Below are 16,297 nucleotides of genomic sequence, written 5' to 3'. Positions count from 1 at the left end.
ACTAATCCCCAGTCCTTTTCCCTTTTCCGGTGCTGTTACCCAGTCCTATCTTTCTGACTGAGCATTTCCCGCCTGAGTTCATGTCGGTTGTTGGGTTGAGTTGACGGGTACTTTGTTTTATATTTTGATTGTAATGGCCCTGATTGCGAAGAACAGTACAATATTTGCAAAGGTAAGTGTAGCCATATGATTGAAAATTCTAAAAGTTAAGATTATTCAAATGTTGGTCAAGCAATGCCTGATATTTTTTTGCTGATCTTTCCATTTCGCTTTTATATACACCGAGGGAGAATGTTTTTAATACGTGGTATATTATCTACAAACAAATGTCTTACATTTAATGGTCAAGGTTAGTAGGCAGGGGCACTTTTGAAGCCGTGCTTGTATTGGTAGCTCGTTTGGCTTGGCTGTAAAAAGTGGAAAATACATAGGTGCTGGATTACCCCCAGGGTGCTTACCAGATTGACATGTTGACATCCATGCTGTGACTGAAAGAGAAATTATTTCTCAGATAAGCAGTTACATGGGGAGGGGAGAGGCATGGAAAGTCAACCGTACAGAATAGCTGTATACTTTATATGCAAGCCGTTGCCACATGGCGTGAAGAACCAAATATGTTGTTTATAAAGACCAAATTTTTGCCTCATACAAGAATGACAGATGAAAGATCTTTGATGCAACACTTTCAAACCATGGTTATTGCAAAACATTTGCATGTAAGAAGGCTGAAATATCATCATTGAGGAGACAGGATTTTAGTGATTCCTATCATAAAGGCAGGGGAGTTAAAAGCACCTCTCAACCCCCCTAGCTATGGCTTTGGATGTATTTCAGAGGGGTGGGGGTACACTGCTGGGCTTTCTCTATCCCTGCACTAACATGGGAACTCTGGATCATGTGCAATTTGTGCACCCCTTGACATATTGACCGACACTTGACCGATATCTCGATTGACATATCGACCGACCCTCAGCTGATATATCGACCGAGATATGTATAACAGCTGAATTGGGGATGCAGATGCAGGAAGTTACCCACTAATAACAAAGGTTAAACTTGAGGGATCTGCTTATTTTAAGGTACATGGAAAAGGGATTATGATAGTGGAAATTGGTGTCAAGCCTACAAGGATTAATAAAGCCAACAGTTACAGATGGTTCACTGACGAACACTTTTCTGTAAGTACAGGTATTTCATCTTATTAGTAATTCAAGGTCCATTTCAGATTGTTGATCCTAATAACAAATGATGTAAATGACTCGTAAATAGGAAGTATACAGGGCTGTGATGGAGCTAGGAGTGCCCAGTGTCCCTTGCACCTTGCTTTTGCTCTTGGGCGACTAGGAAATCTTAATTTTCGTCATGAAAATCATATGCTGGGTCCTCTGGATTTGACAGGTTCAGAATGCTGAGCTTCCTTCATTTTTCCTTAGACCACAGCTTTGGCATGAGAAAGTTGAAATATTTCACACTTTATTAAATCTTTTTCTATAGAGGCTAATTTTGAAACTGGAGGATGTTATTCTAGCAAGAGTTTTAGCTCCACCAGAAACTAATAAAGTAAAGAAATCAGGGAAAAGCTTGGTCCGTGATAATGCTGATATTCTGCCCGGTAAGACAACGTCTTAAATCTTTAAAGTTGAGTTGTAGGGCCACTTTGTTTCTTGATAGCCAATCAGTCTGTGAAAGTCTATTCAAGTTACCGCTTTTAACAGAAGTGCAACTACAATGTATTTTACAATCTTTCCATCATCAGAATTCCAAGAAACAACTGCAACTAATGATTAGAGGAGGACATGTATCTGTGATCTCCTGATTGCAATTCCAATGTTCTAACTTCCTGATCTTGTTCCCCGATCTACTGTTACCATTTTATTTTTCAGCACCTGCGGTGGTATACAGTCAGTTCTTAAATATGCTGAGGTCTTTATGAGCCCAGCTTAAAACTCACTCATCAAGCAAGGGGAAGTCATGTCTTTGTGTGTGGTTGCAGTTACAACTGTATCGTATGACAATAAATAAGGTAGTAACCCACTCCTGGGTTCTTGGTCCTGTAATCAGTAGAGTCTGAGCTCTAAAATGTTTAAAACATGGATTAAGGTTCCTGATCCATGAGAGAATGTAGACTGATACAACATTTCTTCTAAAGTTATTTAACATTATCTTTGCTCCTTCAATGATGTTTTACTCATTTCACCATAGATCCTGAGCTTCTTATACAATATTATTTTGTGAGAAGAAGGCAATCCAAACAGATTGCTTTGTGTCTTTCAAAACAGGTGAGACCAATATTGACATTAATGGAAAGTGGTCGTAAGTGGAGCACTCTATTATATTTCCTGCAATGCACATACTTCTCAAACTCTATGAATAATTTATGAATTAAAAGAAAACAAAAGAAATTATTACCATAAAGGAATTTTGAGATTGGATAATAATATTGTCATAGAATTTTTGGAACTTTGCCTAAAATTCCTTCAAAATCATTGATAATTTGAGGAGCTGTATGAAACATCAACTTTTACCAAAATGTTCAGGAACATGTTCCCTGAGGTTACTCTAAAAAACATCTTAGTGACTGGATATCAGATAAAACTCTCTGTCTTATAATGTTTGATGTATTAACATCAAACGTAAGAAAGTGAGTGTAGAAAGAAGTGAGCTCTGAAATCAAACTACTGGTCATTTGCTTTGTTTTGTTTTTGTTGCGTGTATTAAAATAATTTTAATACACGCAAAGGATTCCGTAACAAAAACAAAACAAAGCAATCCATTAGTCTATAATAATTATAGACTAGTGGATTTCAAACTTTAGGCACGTATGTTATATTTGTTGTTGTTCCTTCTCTTAAAGAAAGCACTTTTGGATGGTGGAAGGAAAAATACACAGAAGGCTGATTATTCAGGTGAGAATGCACCAAATTTGATGCTAGCCTCGGAAAAATTCCCCACCCATCTGGCCGATCTGTTGGTCCAGGACAGGAAGATTTTCTTGTTGAGCAAGTAACTTTTCATGTTTACTTGCCCAATGGGCAAAAGTTCAGATACGTCATCTTCTAATCTAAGTTGAAATTCCAAGTTTCTTCAATCCCTGCAATCCTTTCAAAGTTACAGACCTTGCTTTGGAAATGATGTTAACATTACTGATCTGTGTGTTAACATGTCTCTTGTTAGGTGGTGGTTATCAGCGTGTAAATATCTTTCCAGAGAAGATTAAAGTAACTGTCAGCCAAATTGATTTGGATCCCACCACATCAGTACAAGGGGTATGCATACAATCAGAGAGCCCTCTCAGTTTTATGTACTGTTATGTAATGTAATCTTTCAAAGAAAAGGAGAAACAGAATATTTCCTCTAAATTGTCGCCTGATAATATTATTATATCGGCAAGTACAAAGTTAAAGACTGAAATAGAGAGTTTCAAGGACCAGGGGACCATAAGAGTGAAGAGTTTTGCACCTCTATATAAACTCCAAGCCACTTTGAATCCTTAAATTTCAACTATATTCTTTTCTTTGGTTAAGTTTGTTATAATAATTTATGTAATTAGTTCTATCATTTTGCTTGCTTCTTTTTACATTCAAGTTGGCTCAAGATATTGCAAAAAAAGGACCATCCAAATCCAAATCTTCCATTAGTAAATATTTTGAAAAAGGAACTGCTGAAATGACACCTTCAACTCAGAAAGGGAGAGCTGCTCTTAAGAATTTGTAAGTACAATGTATGTGTTAGGGCAGCCGCACTATGCAAAATGACACTAGTAGCTAGAGAGTTGTTTAATTAATTTATGCCAGTGAAGTCAGGCACACAGTTTAGAGGATAATGGTTTTTTTGGTTGTAGAGAAGAGTTAACTTTTGTGTTGTGTAAAAAAGAGAAACAAAACAAGGTGTTGAAGTGTAGATTATTGTCTACTTCTTTCCTCAGTCATTAATTTATGAACGAAAGGTCGTAATTTAACATTTTGAGTACATTTCATAAGATAGATGTTGTTAAGGGATGTTGAATTATTTACAAGCAATTTACTTAAACTGAGTTAGTTCTCACCTTTTGTACCCACGACAGCCATGCGAATTTTGTGACAGCATGTAAAGGAAGTACTGTCTGATAGCCTGGGGCTAGAGGATTTTGCTATCGGGCTAGTGACTTTTGTTCTTAGCTTGCCTGATAGGCTAGTGAAGTTTTTTGAGAATTCAAATTACCGGAGGACTGTGTATTCAAACCTGCTCATCAAAAAGCTTTTAGGGCTAGTTAAAGTGATGTTAAGGCTAGTACATGCTAGCTACAGCTAGCCCGAATGGCAAGCTGTAAAACAGACTTTCTTTGCACCCTGTAATGTGATGTCTGTACTTATGATTCTTATCCATTTAGGAATAAGAAACAAGACGCACAGAAAAAGGTCAGTCCGTTTCTTAGTGTCACTTCTGACAATGATTGCAGCTCTATAAAAGAAAGAGGTGAAACAGACAGAAGTCATGTGGGAAAAGAGAGTGAACGAGCAAAATACCATGACCAAATCACGTGGGTAAATCGTCGTGGTGAAGTCGAGAGTCAAGAGAATTTAGCAGCTGAATTAGTTGTTGCTTCAAAGAACGTGCAACATCAGCCTGTACGCACATCAGAAGGAAGCAGTAAAACAAGAACCAGTAGCTCTGGTGACTTTGTCGAGGTTGAAATCAAGGAAAGGGCTAAACAGCTTGATGAAAAACGAGACATTAATGACAGCCTACCATGTCAAGACATTGTTAATTTAAAAGAGACAAAACACGAATGTGGCCTCAGCACTCCAGTCCAAAATCCATCTGGCAACTTTTCTAAGAGTGGAGAATTTGAATTAACTAATAATGAGGAGAATAAAACTGTTAATGATATGACTAAACAGGGAACAGTTACTGTTGTCAGTGACAAAGTTGACAGTTTAAAGTCGTCCAGCTCAATTACGGCAAATTTAAAACGTCCGAGATCCAATTCAGAATCTGATTCAGAATTGCCGCCTTCTTTACGGTCGCGGTTAGCCAAGAAAGCATCTCTTAAGAGACAGAAGACTGTGAATGTAAATCAAGATAAAGACAAGAGAAAAGAATATGATGCAGACAGTGCACTGTTTGTTGAAGATAATGATTTTGAGACGCCAAAGGCGAAACGAAATGCCGAGAAGAGAACAGGATCGGATCTGTCTGATGATCAAGGAGTCTGCTCAAGTATGTCGACATGTGAACAATCAGGATCAAGTACCAGTGTGGAAAAGGAGTTGAGCTACAAGACAAGAAAAGCTAGCAGGGCAAATATGACCTCTGAGGCTTCATTGAAAAGTCATACTAGTAAACCAGTCAAAAAGAAACTTAAGAAACGGCAAGTGACGACTTCCAGTAAAGCTACAAGCGATATTTTAGAGGGTTAGTAATGTTGCATTAGAAGTCAGAGCTAGACTGCATTTCGCAGTACAGGAAATTGAGTATTGTGAGAATGTAGTCCACTTACAATAGTACTAGCGAAGTTACATTGTGTGTAAGAGGCGGCTCTTAGCAGCTATTTGCGCACGTCAGGGCGTCATTTTTGACCAGTGGTCGGATTTAGACGTAAGAGGTGATTATTAACATTGCAATTTTATTGTTGTAGACACACGCTGAAATGTTGTACCCAACGTGTTGTTATCACCGGTGCATCGACACACCAATTGCTGGAGACCGAGCTCTAACGTGTTGCAGACGAAAAGAGATTATTTCGATCCAGCAACAATTGCAGGGGTCCGCGCAAAATCCAGTAATGCCATTAATTTCGGCAATTATTATTATATTTTGTGTCCTGGTCTATAACTAAACTTGCAGTTTTGTTCTAGCAAACACAGTCTTGCTTTTTTTATTTCTTTTTCTTACAAAGATGAGGAGCCCGGTTCGAGTCCATTGGAACCAATCACGATTGAAGACAGACCTCCTGTTGTCCTCAATGTCAGGTATTTCTTATCTTAGGTTATGTGATCAACGTCTATTGTAAAGAATTTATTTTTCAAGAATCCTGTGTCACTTAAGCGCTAGCCTGTTCCAGGCTCGCAGATAGTGGGGAAGACGCGAAAGTTCCGTTTTATTTTCGTCTTCGCGCTTTCTCAATTCAGCGCGCCCGACTATCTCAGAGCCTGCAACAGGCTACTTAAGCGCTTATTCGAGAAAACTCTTTATATTATACCTCTTATTACATTTTACTGGCTTTTTTCGTCGAGATGACGCACTTGTTGTGGCGGAATTGTAGGGAAAAAAAGATACTTTTCATTTCATCCACAGTGCGTACAAGGGGTTACCGACCGGAAATCGAGGGAATTTAAGGTGGCTGAACACAGTTTTGGCAGTTTCTGAGTATATATCATTTGCCAAATCATGGCAAGAGAAGGGTTGCAGCTTACAAGCTGAAACTTGGCAAGTGGAAAATATATTGATGAAAGATTTTGACTGACAGGTAAAATTTGACATTTACGTAGTTTCCATGGCAACATGAACGATTGAATACAACCTTAAAATTTTACTTTTGCTCAGTTTACAGAAAATTCTCTCATTAGATTTTCCTATAAACTTGCACACAGCTTACTATAATTAATCATTACCATTTGAATTTTATTTGACCAAATTTTAACAGACGGATTTTTAGATAATCAATAATATAAATGTACTGCAATTATTAAATGTGTCACAAAAATCGTTTGTTCAAATTCTATTTTAAAGTTCTCATTATTTAAAATAAGATAAAAGTAAAAATTTTGCCAAATATCACAAAATTTTAATGAGTAGATTTTGAGAAATCGTCTTGTGTGTACCATTGCTCTTTCGCCGCCATGTTTGTTTGTCTAAGTTAAAACACTCACCGTCACGCCAGTTACCGCTGACCGCCCGCAAAACTGTGTTCAGCCACCTTAAGCAACGACGACAACGAAGGCAGTGAAAACGTCGCTAAAAAGTGAATGTGTGTCCCAGTTTCAACCTTTATTGCTTCCATTTGGACCTGCTCAATTTGTCAATTGTAGCTTTATCCAGGTTCAAAAAAAGAAAGGAAAATTCACCGTCGTATGTTCACGTCCTCCATAAAACGTCGCAATAGGAGGTTTCACGTCGTAGTATCAGAGCTGTTGTTTTGCTCAGGAAACCAATTGTTTTTTGAGGTTGTCTTGGTGGTGGGGGTTGCTTAAGCGCTCTAATTAACTTATCACAGCACAACAAATGACTTCTTAAACCATATAATAAATGGTTTATTATACCTATATTTCTTCCATATTTTGTTCATTACAGTACCATTGAGGAACTCACTGAAGACCAAACCGAACGACTGGTGTGGGAATTTGCAAGTGAAATCAGGGAAATATTTGAGGGCAAGGTAATATATAGTTCATTTTTGGTTCTTGACGGAGACAGGTTTTTCTTCTTCTGAAATCCTCATGTTTCCTGAGAAAAAGTTTAGAAGTCAAACAAAATTTAACTTTTAATTTAGAAATAATTTAGAACGTACAAGTGAGAGGCATCTTGAACAGTTTAATGAACGGGACCGTTTGATGGTCAGTTTAGAACTGGATACGCAGAGTTAAATGAGCTTCAGTGCTGTAAGAATTGGTCTGTGGTTCGTAAAGGTGAACATAACAAACTGATTTTCATATAAAAGTGTAATATTTACTGTTTTCCATGTAATTTCCTCTCCTTTTGTAGAGATTTTCTCGACGTCATGAAGACTATAAGAAGGGCGGACGTATGAAAGGTAAGACACTTGTTTTTAATCAAAATACACGTAACGGGAAATTAAAAACGTAACAAAACAATACATTGAAACTTGTTAGAGTAAGAATTCATGAAGTACAAATGAGATCCGCAAAAGAGCGCTCAACTAAGATTACATCAAGTTCTGTAGTACCTTTGCAGTTGTTATTGGGGAAGAGCAAAGCGTTTCGAAAAAGATTGTCCTCAATTCCGAAAAACCTTCATATAACTTGCTGCTTCCCCTCGCTCGTCCCTACCACCAGTAACGAGAAACTGCTAGGGTGCCTTGATTACCTCTTTTGACAGACTAGGGTGAAATCAACTTTAAACTTTTCTCTACGCTGTCTACATCCTTTTTGCGAATCGTAGATCGTTAAGGAAAACGCAAAAGGTAGAACGGACAGGATGAAACGTGGCCTGGGCTGACTGTGACTTCTGTCTTTGGTTTGTGAGGGTGTCTACCTGACCTTAACCTTGTCCTTATATTGTAGGTGATCTAGCATTCCAAGTACAGTTTGGCCAGTTTTCTGAGGAGCAGCGAGACAGAATCATGGAGGTGCTAACGGCTATGTTCTGTTACAAGCACAGCAAGGTACAACAATTATACTGTAAACTCAGATGATCTGCAGGAATTATCCAAATCTTGATTAACTAAAAATTTAGCCTGCGAGGCAGGCGTTAAACGAGGAAGAGGAAGGGGGAAGGGGAGAATTCCCCTTTCAACGCGTGCCACGCATGCGCAGGCTGCGAAAAATCCGCCAAATTGCTTTTAATGAAACTGTGCTTTCAGAACGAAAAATGTTGTAAGCTTCCCGTTTGCCTGTCAGGTGTGATTGTGTTTTATTCTTTTTCTCGTTAGTACTTTGATTACGTCAGCAAAGTACTTCTTCCGGAGACTTTGGTGATGATTTATATGAAGGTCATGGGTAGAACTCATAATGAGGTACGTATGGATAGCCTGCGAGCAGAGGCTCACTAGTGCGTGTTCGGGGAAAAATTTTTGGCGGCGGAGCCGCCAATGGGCCGAGAAAGAGTGACTTTTCCTCGCTAGACGGCGGCTATGCCGCCAAAATAATTTTCCTCGAATTCGCTCGAGTGAGCCTGCCCACAGGCCTCGTATCGGCGAGAGCAGTCCTAATAATTTTTTATATAGGCAAACTAACACATTTTTTCTCGGTGTTAGCGTAGTTTAATAGGTTACCACGTTAAAGCATAGCAAATTTTAATAGCACAACCTTTATGTTAAACCAACTGTGATCTTTGCCTTCTTAAAAAAATAAGAAATAAAAATTTCCTTTCTTTGGGCAGTAGTTACTGCCCTAAGGGTAGTGGGGCCGAGCCAATTACTGAAGGAAATAATTTAAATAAACAAAACAAGTTTGAGAATCTCAACTGGCCTGCAGTGGCAAAACCAGTTGGCTTATACAAGCGTGGCCAAGGATTTGAACTGGAGACAACCGAGAACAAATCCAGCTAGAGGTTAGGGCGTGGCTTGAACATGCTGCCTCCGGATTTCGAGTCCAACGCTAGCTATAACCGCTCGGCCACGCTCACTCATCACGCTGTCTTCTTAAAATATTACTGGAGGTAGCTGTCGTTGCCGCGTCTAATGGCCCTTTTTATTTTTCTTTTAAGGCGGAGCTTTCATTGCTGGAGAGAACAAAATAATCAACCATGCCTTTAAAAGAAGCCTATGAAAGACAAGATTGATTTTTTTTGTCATGCCGAGTTACTCTCTTTTACATTTACTGCTATGCAGATCATTTAATAAGAGATATCTCTTTGTTGCTGCTATCTTAATAGAAAAGAAAAGAACAATTTAAAGCATCCATATTATTCTGAAGGTTAATGTTATATGATCGCAGTTATATTTATAATCGTATTTATTGAAGAAGGTAGAAATTAAAATTATCGATTTAAATGGCGCTTGAGAGAGATTCATTGATAGAAATAACAAACAAATCATCAGAGAGTGAAAAGGTCACCTGCATTTGGATCAAATTCCTAGGCATTGTATTAGCGGCCCAAAAATTCAGATTTCAATAGTTTAACGGCGAAAAAGAAAGGTACCATAAGAAAGTACTGCCATTGAATTGTCATCTAGCCTGTCCAAAAACGTTTTTCGTTTTTTTAGGCAATTCGACAGAGCGCGAAGCGCGACACCATACCCTTGCGCTTGCGGGGGCCTCAACCTCGACGATCTCTAAAGAGAAAATACTTCCACTAGTACAACTAGTCGGTGATATATTGTCAGCTGTATAGTGATCACGTGATTATAGCGCTAGCCCTGAAGGTTCGTGTTTCCTTGTGATGGAACATGGAGAAGTGCTATGACCTGAAACGATACTTAAACGCGATTCGAACCCATGGCCTCTGCGTTGGCGCCCCAGTGCTCTACCAACTGTGCTATGAAAACCCATATAGTTGGAGCAGACCGATTTGTTGTTAACCCGTGAAAGGAATGAAAACAAATGCTATCTCAGACATAGCACACATAATGCCAGACTGTATCCCACCCACATGGGCTTATTATTTATTTACCAGCTTCTCTGGACACAGTCCTACCCAAAGGGAATGTGCACGAACGGGACTCAGGTCCCATGCGAGGTGCCATCCCTACCCAATCCCACAACCCGTAAAGGTTGGCCACACCACCGGGGTCTACGCCCCCTAGTCTTTTCGAATAGTGATGTGGGTTCTTTTACGTCTCACAAGAACAAATCAGTGAAAGAGCTGTGAGACGGAACCTACGGTTTTTCATCCTTATCCGAGAAGACTAGAAAGTCTAATCATTTGCTTCATCAAAGATCAACGCCTTCTAAGTCTACAAGTCTTTACTCGTGCTATATCTTAAACATTTTTCTTACTGCTTGTCTAAATTGCTTCGTACGGACTGAATAAATAATGGGATTACATATAGTTGTTGAGCAGTACAAGCTGCTGACAAGTATCATTTCCCCACTATTTGGAGCTTCGTCTGTAAACATGTAGTAGATGTTAAAGATCCAGACGGGCAGAAAGCACACCACAAGTGCTCCAGCTGTAATCATGACATCTCTAGCGGCTCTGCATTCTTTTAGAATTTTCACTAAACCCCCTGAAGCCGGCGTTTTCTTTGCACCCGTTTGGTTACGTTGCTGAGCAACAGCTGGAACAACGACTCTTTCGGGACCTGGGTGTGGTTCCCTTACCGGTGGGTGTGGCTGGTTTGTCTCTGGATGGTAATCATCACTGCACTTCATTATATGACCATACTGAGCACTGGATTGATAAGGCTCGAGGTTAACTTGCTTAGCTCCACAGAACTTATAGTTCCACATCTTGCGATATGGGTTTTCGCTGGCAACCTCTTCAGTGACGGCTCGTTCCCTTCTAAAACTCTCTTCTTTCTGACTCTTAACCTCGAGGTTCCCTTCATCTTGATGCTGACAAATGATACCGTTTCGATCAGTAAATTGCTCAAGTTGCGGCGTCATTTGAACATTCATCTCGCTGATGCTACCAAGCCTAATTCTGACTTCTCGCTCAAGCCGTCTTGCAGTTTGAAACACTTTGTAGTTCAACAGGTAAATAAACAGAAGTGGCGCGATGAACATGAGTAAAAACGGAAACGTTGTCTCGCTGTCGAAACGCTGTCCGCATGCATAAATTATTGGTTTGTACTCGAAAGCTCCCCAGCCAAGAAATGGGCCAAGAGAGATTATAGTTGGCAGAATCCACAGTACAATGGTTGATAAGACGATCTTTCTAGCTGTAATGCGGCCGTCATAGGTGAGATGATCCTTGACTATGGCTAGGTATCGTTCGTAGGACACGGCACAAAGATGAAAAAAAGTGTTGACGTACAGAATTCGGGCGAGAAATGCAGTACCTTGACACATCTGTTCACCAAAGATCCATTCTTTGTACGCCACGGAAACTAACCAGGAAATTTGGATGAAGGTCACAAATATGAAATCGGACAGTGCCAAACTTGCCAGAAGAAAATGTTTCATTTTGTGGAAAATTCTGTTAAAGGTAACAACCAGTATGACCAGGAGATTCCCCACAAAAGCTGTGAAAACAACAGCCACGTTCACTATAAAATAGATTGTCATTTCCTCGCCTAGCTCTTTGAATTTTTGTCGCCTTTCCGTGGTCGAATAATTCGTTTATTGACTGACAATTTGCACCTGTCTCTCTGAAAATAACTATTTTAAATTATAGTCCTTTAACCAGTGTTTGCTTTGAGGTTGGGACAGTGAGTTGCAGACCAACTGTAATTTGCAAAAAAAGAATGATACATTTTTTTTTTCAACGTAAGACGTGTTGGACAATGACTGTGACTGAAAATCATAGTACTAAAACGCTGTGATTTTGTCAAATTATAATATTACGGTAGAAGCGTAGCGGATTAACACACAAAATATGTTAATCGCAATAATGAAAGTAGTAACCATAAAAAATATAAAATTACGAAAGAGTAAACTTAATTTAATTAAAAGACGGCCCAATTAAAACTCTAAATGACAGAAATGTCAAAAGCAAAGAATTTGCATAATGGATTTGCTGATTTTAAGAGCGTTTTTAGGACTGCCATTTAACATGCATTTTTTTTTTAGCTAGACCTTAAATTTCACGAGACATTTGAGAAGTTTAGCTCTTTCTCCAAGTCGGCCATTTCTAGGTTTCGGCCAGAGAGTTACTCGTTGGTCACATGGTATTTTTAACTGACAGCTTATGATAGGTAATAAATTTTCTCGCGAACGAGACGGAATATACATTGTCATACCAATATTTTATTTAAGTAAATTTAGTTCGTTTCATAAAATGATCGACTTCAGCCTCGCCCCAGTTCGCGCCATCCGAGTGAGCGGCGAAGGAGGCTTGGAACCGAGCATGACACCGATGTTTCAAGTCCCTTGTTTTCGCCACTAGTGACCAACCTAATTGATATCAACCCCTTTAAAATTACCTACCCATCCCATGAAAGGCTGACCACACCACCGGGCTTTTAAAACGTCTCACCATCGAGTGGTATTGGGCTGAAAATTGGATTCTTGCTAATAAAGCTGTATATTAATTGATCATGTAAAAACAAAACACTCTTGCAAAAAGACAATAGGGAGTTTCCTATTATAAGGAGGGCGGCGTGGGGAGAAACAACTGTCATTTCAGACTACCACAGCACTAGTTTGGGACACTAACATGGCCACCGTTTCATTGTTTTGGGACACCAATATGGCGGATGCGACGTCAGTCATGTGAAAACACTCTATTCTCGTGATACTGCAGTTTAAGGAGCGAAGTAGTCCTCATAACACTGAACCCAGGGAAACTTTGAATTGTAGATACGTACCTGTATTTAGGGCCCATCCTCTTTTGAGGAACACCCGACTAAAGTAAAGGAAAAAGATCCGGGAAAAATTTAAATTCCTCATTTTTCAGCCTTGAAGCCATCGATAAGAGCCGAATGACTCGAATGTGTTTTCAAACAGCTATATTCAAGATAAAGTGAATCCCTGAGTGAAGCTGCCGTAAAACAGAACAAGTTTGCGAGTAACTCTGGGTATCCGTCAATAAGTTAGTTAAGTCTTTAACACTTTTCTACTACCTCTTCTTTTTAGTTGTTACAAGTTTTTCTATCCGTGCAAGGAGGCAAAAACATAACTTTAGTGAAATTCTCTCTTTTTATCCGTACGTTTGCGTCAATTTCCTAATTACAGTGCATTAGTTGAATTACTTTTCTCATTGCACGATCATAATATTTCTTAAGCTATCCCTTGTTATCCCAGAAATGTTTTTTTTTTCAAAATCCACAAAATAAATTTGGTAACCTTTTTTGCGAAGTTACATAATTTTTTAAAACTTTATTTCATTATTACAAGCTGCAGTTCATGTGTAAAAAAGACACCTCTCTTATTTAAGAATTCGAAGGCTAAATTTATCTATTTGAAAGAAAATTGTATTAAAAGATTAGAGACTGAACGGAAACTTTAACAGCTTAATTTAACACAAGATTGATTACCACGACGCAAAGTTTCCTACGTGTGACTTTACGAGCTGAAAATGCTTTTTAAGAGCCGGTAATACTTCTAAGCGTGGGGAGACATACAAACATGTTTATGGACTAAGGAAGTCGTGAAAGATGGGTGTCTTACACTCGCACTTGGCTCTAATCTCACAAAATTCGGTAGAAAAATAAAGCTAACTAGATATTTCAGTGCATAAAAGAGCATTGTCCTTAGTTACTTAATAGTCAAACTGGATCGATTAAGAAAATTGTATTTTATAATTATATGCAATGAAAGAAAAGCCTTCTTTGAAATGTGTATGTCGCTTTTGGTCGGCAGTTTCAGTATAAATAGAATTTATGATTATTTGTTGCCACACAATCCATCTCGCAAACTGTTTTTACCACTAAAAATAAGAAAACTCCACTGCTGATACGTCGTTATCCGCCAAGAATCCCGCGTAAGTCAGATCTTTAATATTTTCCTCACTTCTTTTCTAAATTCTCTTTTACGAACTGAATAAATTAGTGGGTTACATAAAGTGGCTGCACTGTACAGGCTATGAATCCAGAAAATTCTTGAACTGTGCGAAGGCTCTTTGTTAAAGGTGTAGTAAACGTTGTTGATCCACACAGGAAGAAAGCAAACCAGAAGAGCCCCGACAGTTATCATGACATCTGTGGAAGCCTTGCACTCTTTTAGAATTTTCATCAAACAAGGAGATGGGATTGCTTCCTCGTTCGCGTCCGTCTGATTTGTGTCTTCCGCATTATCTTCCTTGTTTGTGATAAAATGATGGTTGCGACTTATGCTTGAGACATTCCGCAAATGTTCCTGAGTACTTGCACGCCTAAGTGGCCTTTCTTGAGAACATGTAGGATTGACGGAAAGCTCGTGATGAAGGATGTTTTCACTGGCTGAACGGAACCTCGTCCTCCACAGTTCTTGCGAGTATTGACGGGAAGCTTGTCTGGCAAAACCTGCGTCAACTTTCATCATCTCTAGGGCTCTTTCCGCCTGGTTCATGTTACCAAGCTGAATGTTAACTTCGCGTTGCAGCCTTCGTGCAACCCTCATCACCTTGTAGGTAAGCACCGAAATGATCAGAATTGGCGTGATGAAAGCTAAGATTAGAAACGGAAAAGTTGTCTCGAGGTCCCAACGCTGTCCACATGCAAAAATGCTTGGTTTGTAATCAAAACCTCCCCAACCAAGAAATGGTCCTAGGGAGATCACAGTCGGTAAAATCCACATGATTGTGACCGAGATAAAGACCTTTTTCAGAGTAATGCGTCCGTCATAGTTGAGATGATCCTTGACTATGGCTTGGTATCGGTCGTACGACACGCCACAGAGATGAACAAGTGTATTAACGTATAAAACACGGACGAGGAACGCATTTCCTTGACAAAATCCTTCACCAAAGATCCATTTTTTGTAGGCAACGGAAACTACTCGGGGAAGTAGCACGAAAGTCACAAATATAAAATCGGAGAGCGCCAAGCTTGCCAAGAGAAAGTGTCTCACATTGTGAAATAATCTGTTGAACGCAACAACCAACATGATCAGCAGATTTCCAACAACGGCAGCGAGTATGACAATTCCGTTGAATACTAGATACGCTAGCATTTTCACTCAGGGAGCTTTTTTGTCGAATTGTTTTATTTATGCCATAACCTTCAAGTTTTGGATCTGAAACGCTTGAACAATGACATCCTGAAATTGAAAAAAAAAAAAACGTTTCCTTTCTAAAAATAGCTACACCATGAAGCACTCATCAGCCTTCGCGGAAGTTGGATTTCGGTTTGGTTCTATCCTTTTTATGGAAATAGCACTGTTTAAATTTTCATAAGGCCATCCCCTTTTTTTTCTCCGTTTAGCGTCGTCCGACCGACCCAAATTTTTGGCATTTTAAAAAAAGGAAGTAACGACGTATAGTTAAACCATTTTTCACTTGAAATAATTCTTTTAACCTGAAAAATGAGCATAGTAACAGCAGAGAGAAAAACAGGAACGATTTTTTACAGCATATTGTGCATTTTGTTAATCCATATATGTAAATCGTCATCTTGGGGTACCAGGGCCTCCTATTCCGAGACTTCCTGTGATTTTTTTTATTTTTATTTTTTTTTTCCATCCGACCGACCGACCAAATAGCAGGAAATGCATTCAAGGCTAAACGAAAAAAAAGGAATGGCCTTATTGTCAATCACAAAAAAATATATATTCAAAGTTTAATATGCGACATCCTCGAAGCTCATTGGCTGATTAAGGTGTGCTGTACGATTTTTGTGTATTAGAGAGGTTTAGAATCATGTCTGAGCAGATAGAAACTGTGTCGAAACTGTAAAATAATTCTTATGGATGACATGAAAGTAATATTTCTGTAGATATAACGAACATTACTTGACAAGTAGAACTGGAAAACTTGACCACGTGGTGCAAATTGCCCTCAGATCAGCCGGCCATCTGCCGTAAACTTCTCTCTAATGACTTCTTCCCCTCCCGCCCCTCAGCGACCATAAACATTAAGGAGTAATTTTGACTTGTATAAACTTGTATCTTCAGTTAAT

At 39.1% G+C, this 16,297-nt stretch overlaps 3 protein-coding genes across 3 annotated transcripts; 1 reads left to right on the top strand and 2 right to left on the bottom strand.

Moving 5' to 3' along the window:
• Positions 1–82: 82 nt before the first annotated feature.
• On the top strand, positions 83–9,675 carry LOC140942959 (uncharacterized). Its single transcript, XM_073391981.1, has 14 exons — positions 83–172; positions 1,080–1,178; positions 1,495–1,612; positions 2,203–2,279; positions 2,855–2,906; positions 3,175–3,266; positions 3,586–3,710; positions 4,370–5,394; positions 5,879–5,951; positions 7,273–7,357; positions 7,684–7,732; positions 8,223–8,323; positions 8,591–8,674; positions 9,367–9,675. The coding sequence occupies exons 1-14, from the start codon at positions 134–136 to the stop codon at positions 9,397–9,399; spliced, it is 2,052 nt and encodes a 683-aa protein (XP_073248082.1). The 5' UTR covers positions 83–133; the 3' UTR covers positions 9,400–9,675.
• An 899-nt stretch (positions 9,676–10,574) lies between these two features.
• Positions 10,575–11,726, bottom strand: LOC140943391 (dopamine receptor 4-like). Its single transcript, XM_073392470.1, has one exon. The coding sequence runs from the start codon at positions 11,724–11,726 to the stop codon at positions 10,575–10,577; it is 1,152 nt and encodes a 383-aa protein (XP_073248571.1).
• Positions 11,727–14,189: 2,463 nt separating this feature from the next.
• LOC140943389 (5-hydroxytryptamine receptor 1A-like) lies at positions 14,190–15,353 on the bottom strand. The gene has a single exon (XM_073392468.1). The coding sequence runs from the start codon at positions 15,351–15,353 to the stop codon at positions 14,190–14,192; it is 1,164 nt and encodes a 387-aa protein (XP_073248569.1).
• Between the last annotated feature and the right edge of the window lie 944 nt (positions 15,354–16,297).

Source organism: Porites lutea, chromosome 7, assembly GCF_958299795.1.
Source record: "Porites lutea chromosome 7, jaPorLute2.1, whole genome shotgun sequence".
Lineage (NCBI taxonomy): Eukaryota > Metazoa > Cnidaria > Anthozoa > Scleractinia > Poritidae > Porites > Porites lutea.
Note: the sequence above shows the minus strand (reverse complement) of the source record. Positions and strands in the feature narration are given on the sequence as shown.

Coding starts and splice junctions, on each gene's coding strand:
- LOC140942959 (XM_073391981.1), top strand. CDS start 134: ATGGCCCTGATTGCGAAGAACAGTACAATATTTGCAAAG. Junction 5,952..7,272: donor CCTGTTGTCCTCAATGTCAG/GTATTTCTTATC, acceptor TGTTCATTACAG/TACCATTGAGGAACTCACTG. Junction 7,358..7,683: donor GGGAAATATTTGAGGGCAAG/GTAATATATAGT, acceptor CTCCTTTTGTAG/AGATTTTCTCGACGTCATGA.
- LOC140943389 (XM_073392468.1), bottom strand. CDS start 15,353: ATGCTAGCGTATCTAGTATTCAACGGAATTGTCATACTCGCTGCCGTT.
- LOC140943391 (XM_073392470.1), bottom strand. CDS start 11,726: ATGAAACATTTTCTTCTGGCAAGTTTGGCACTGTCCGATTTCATATTT.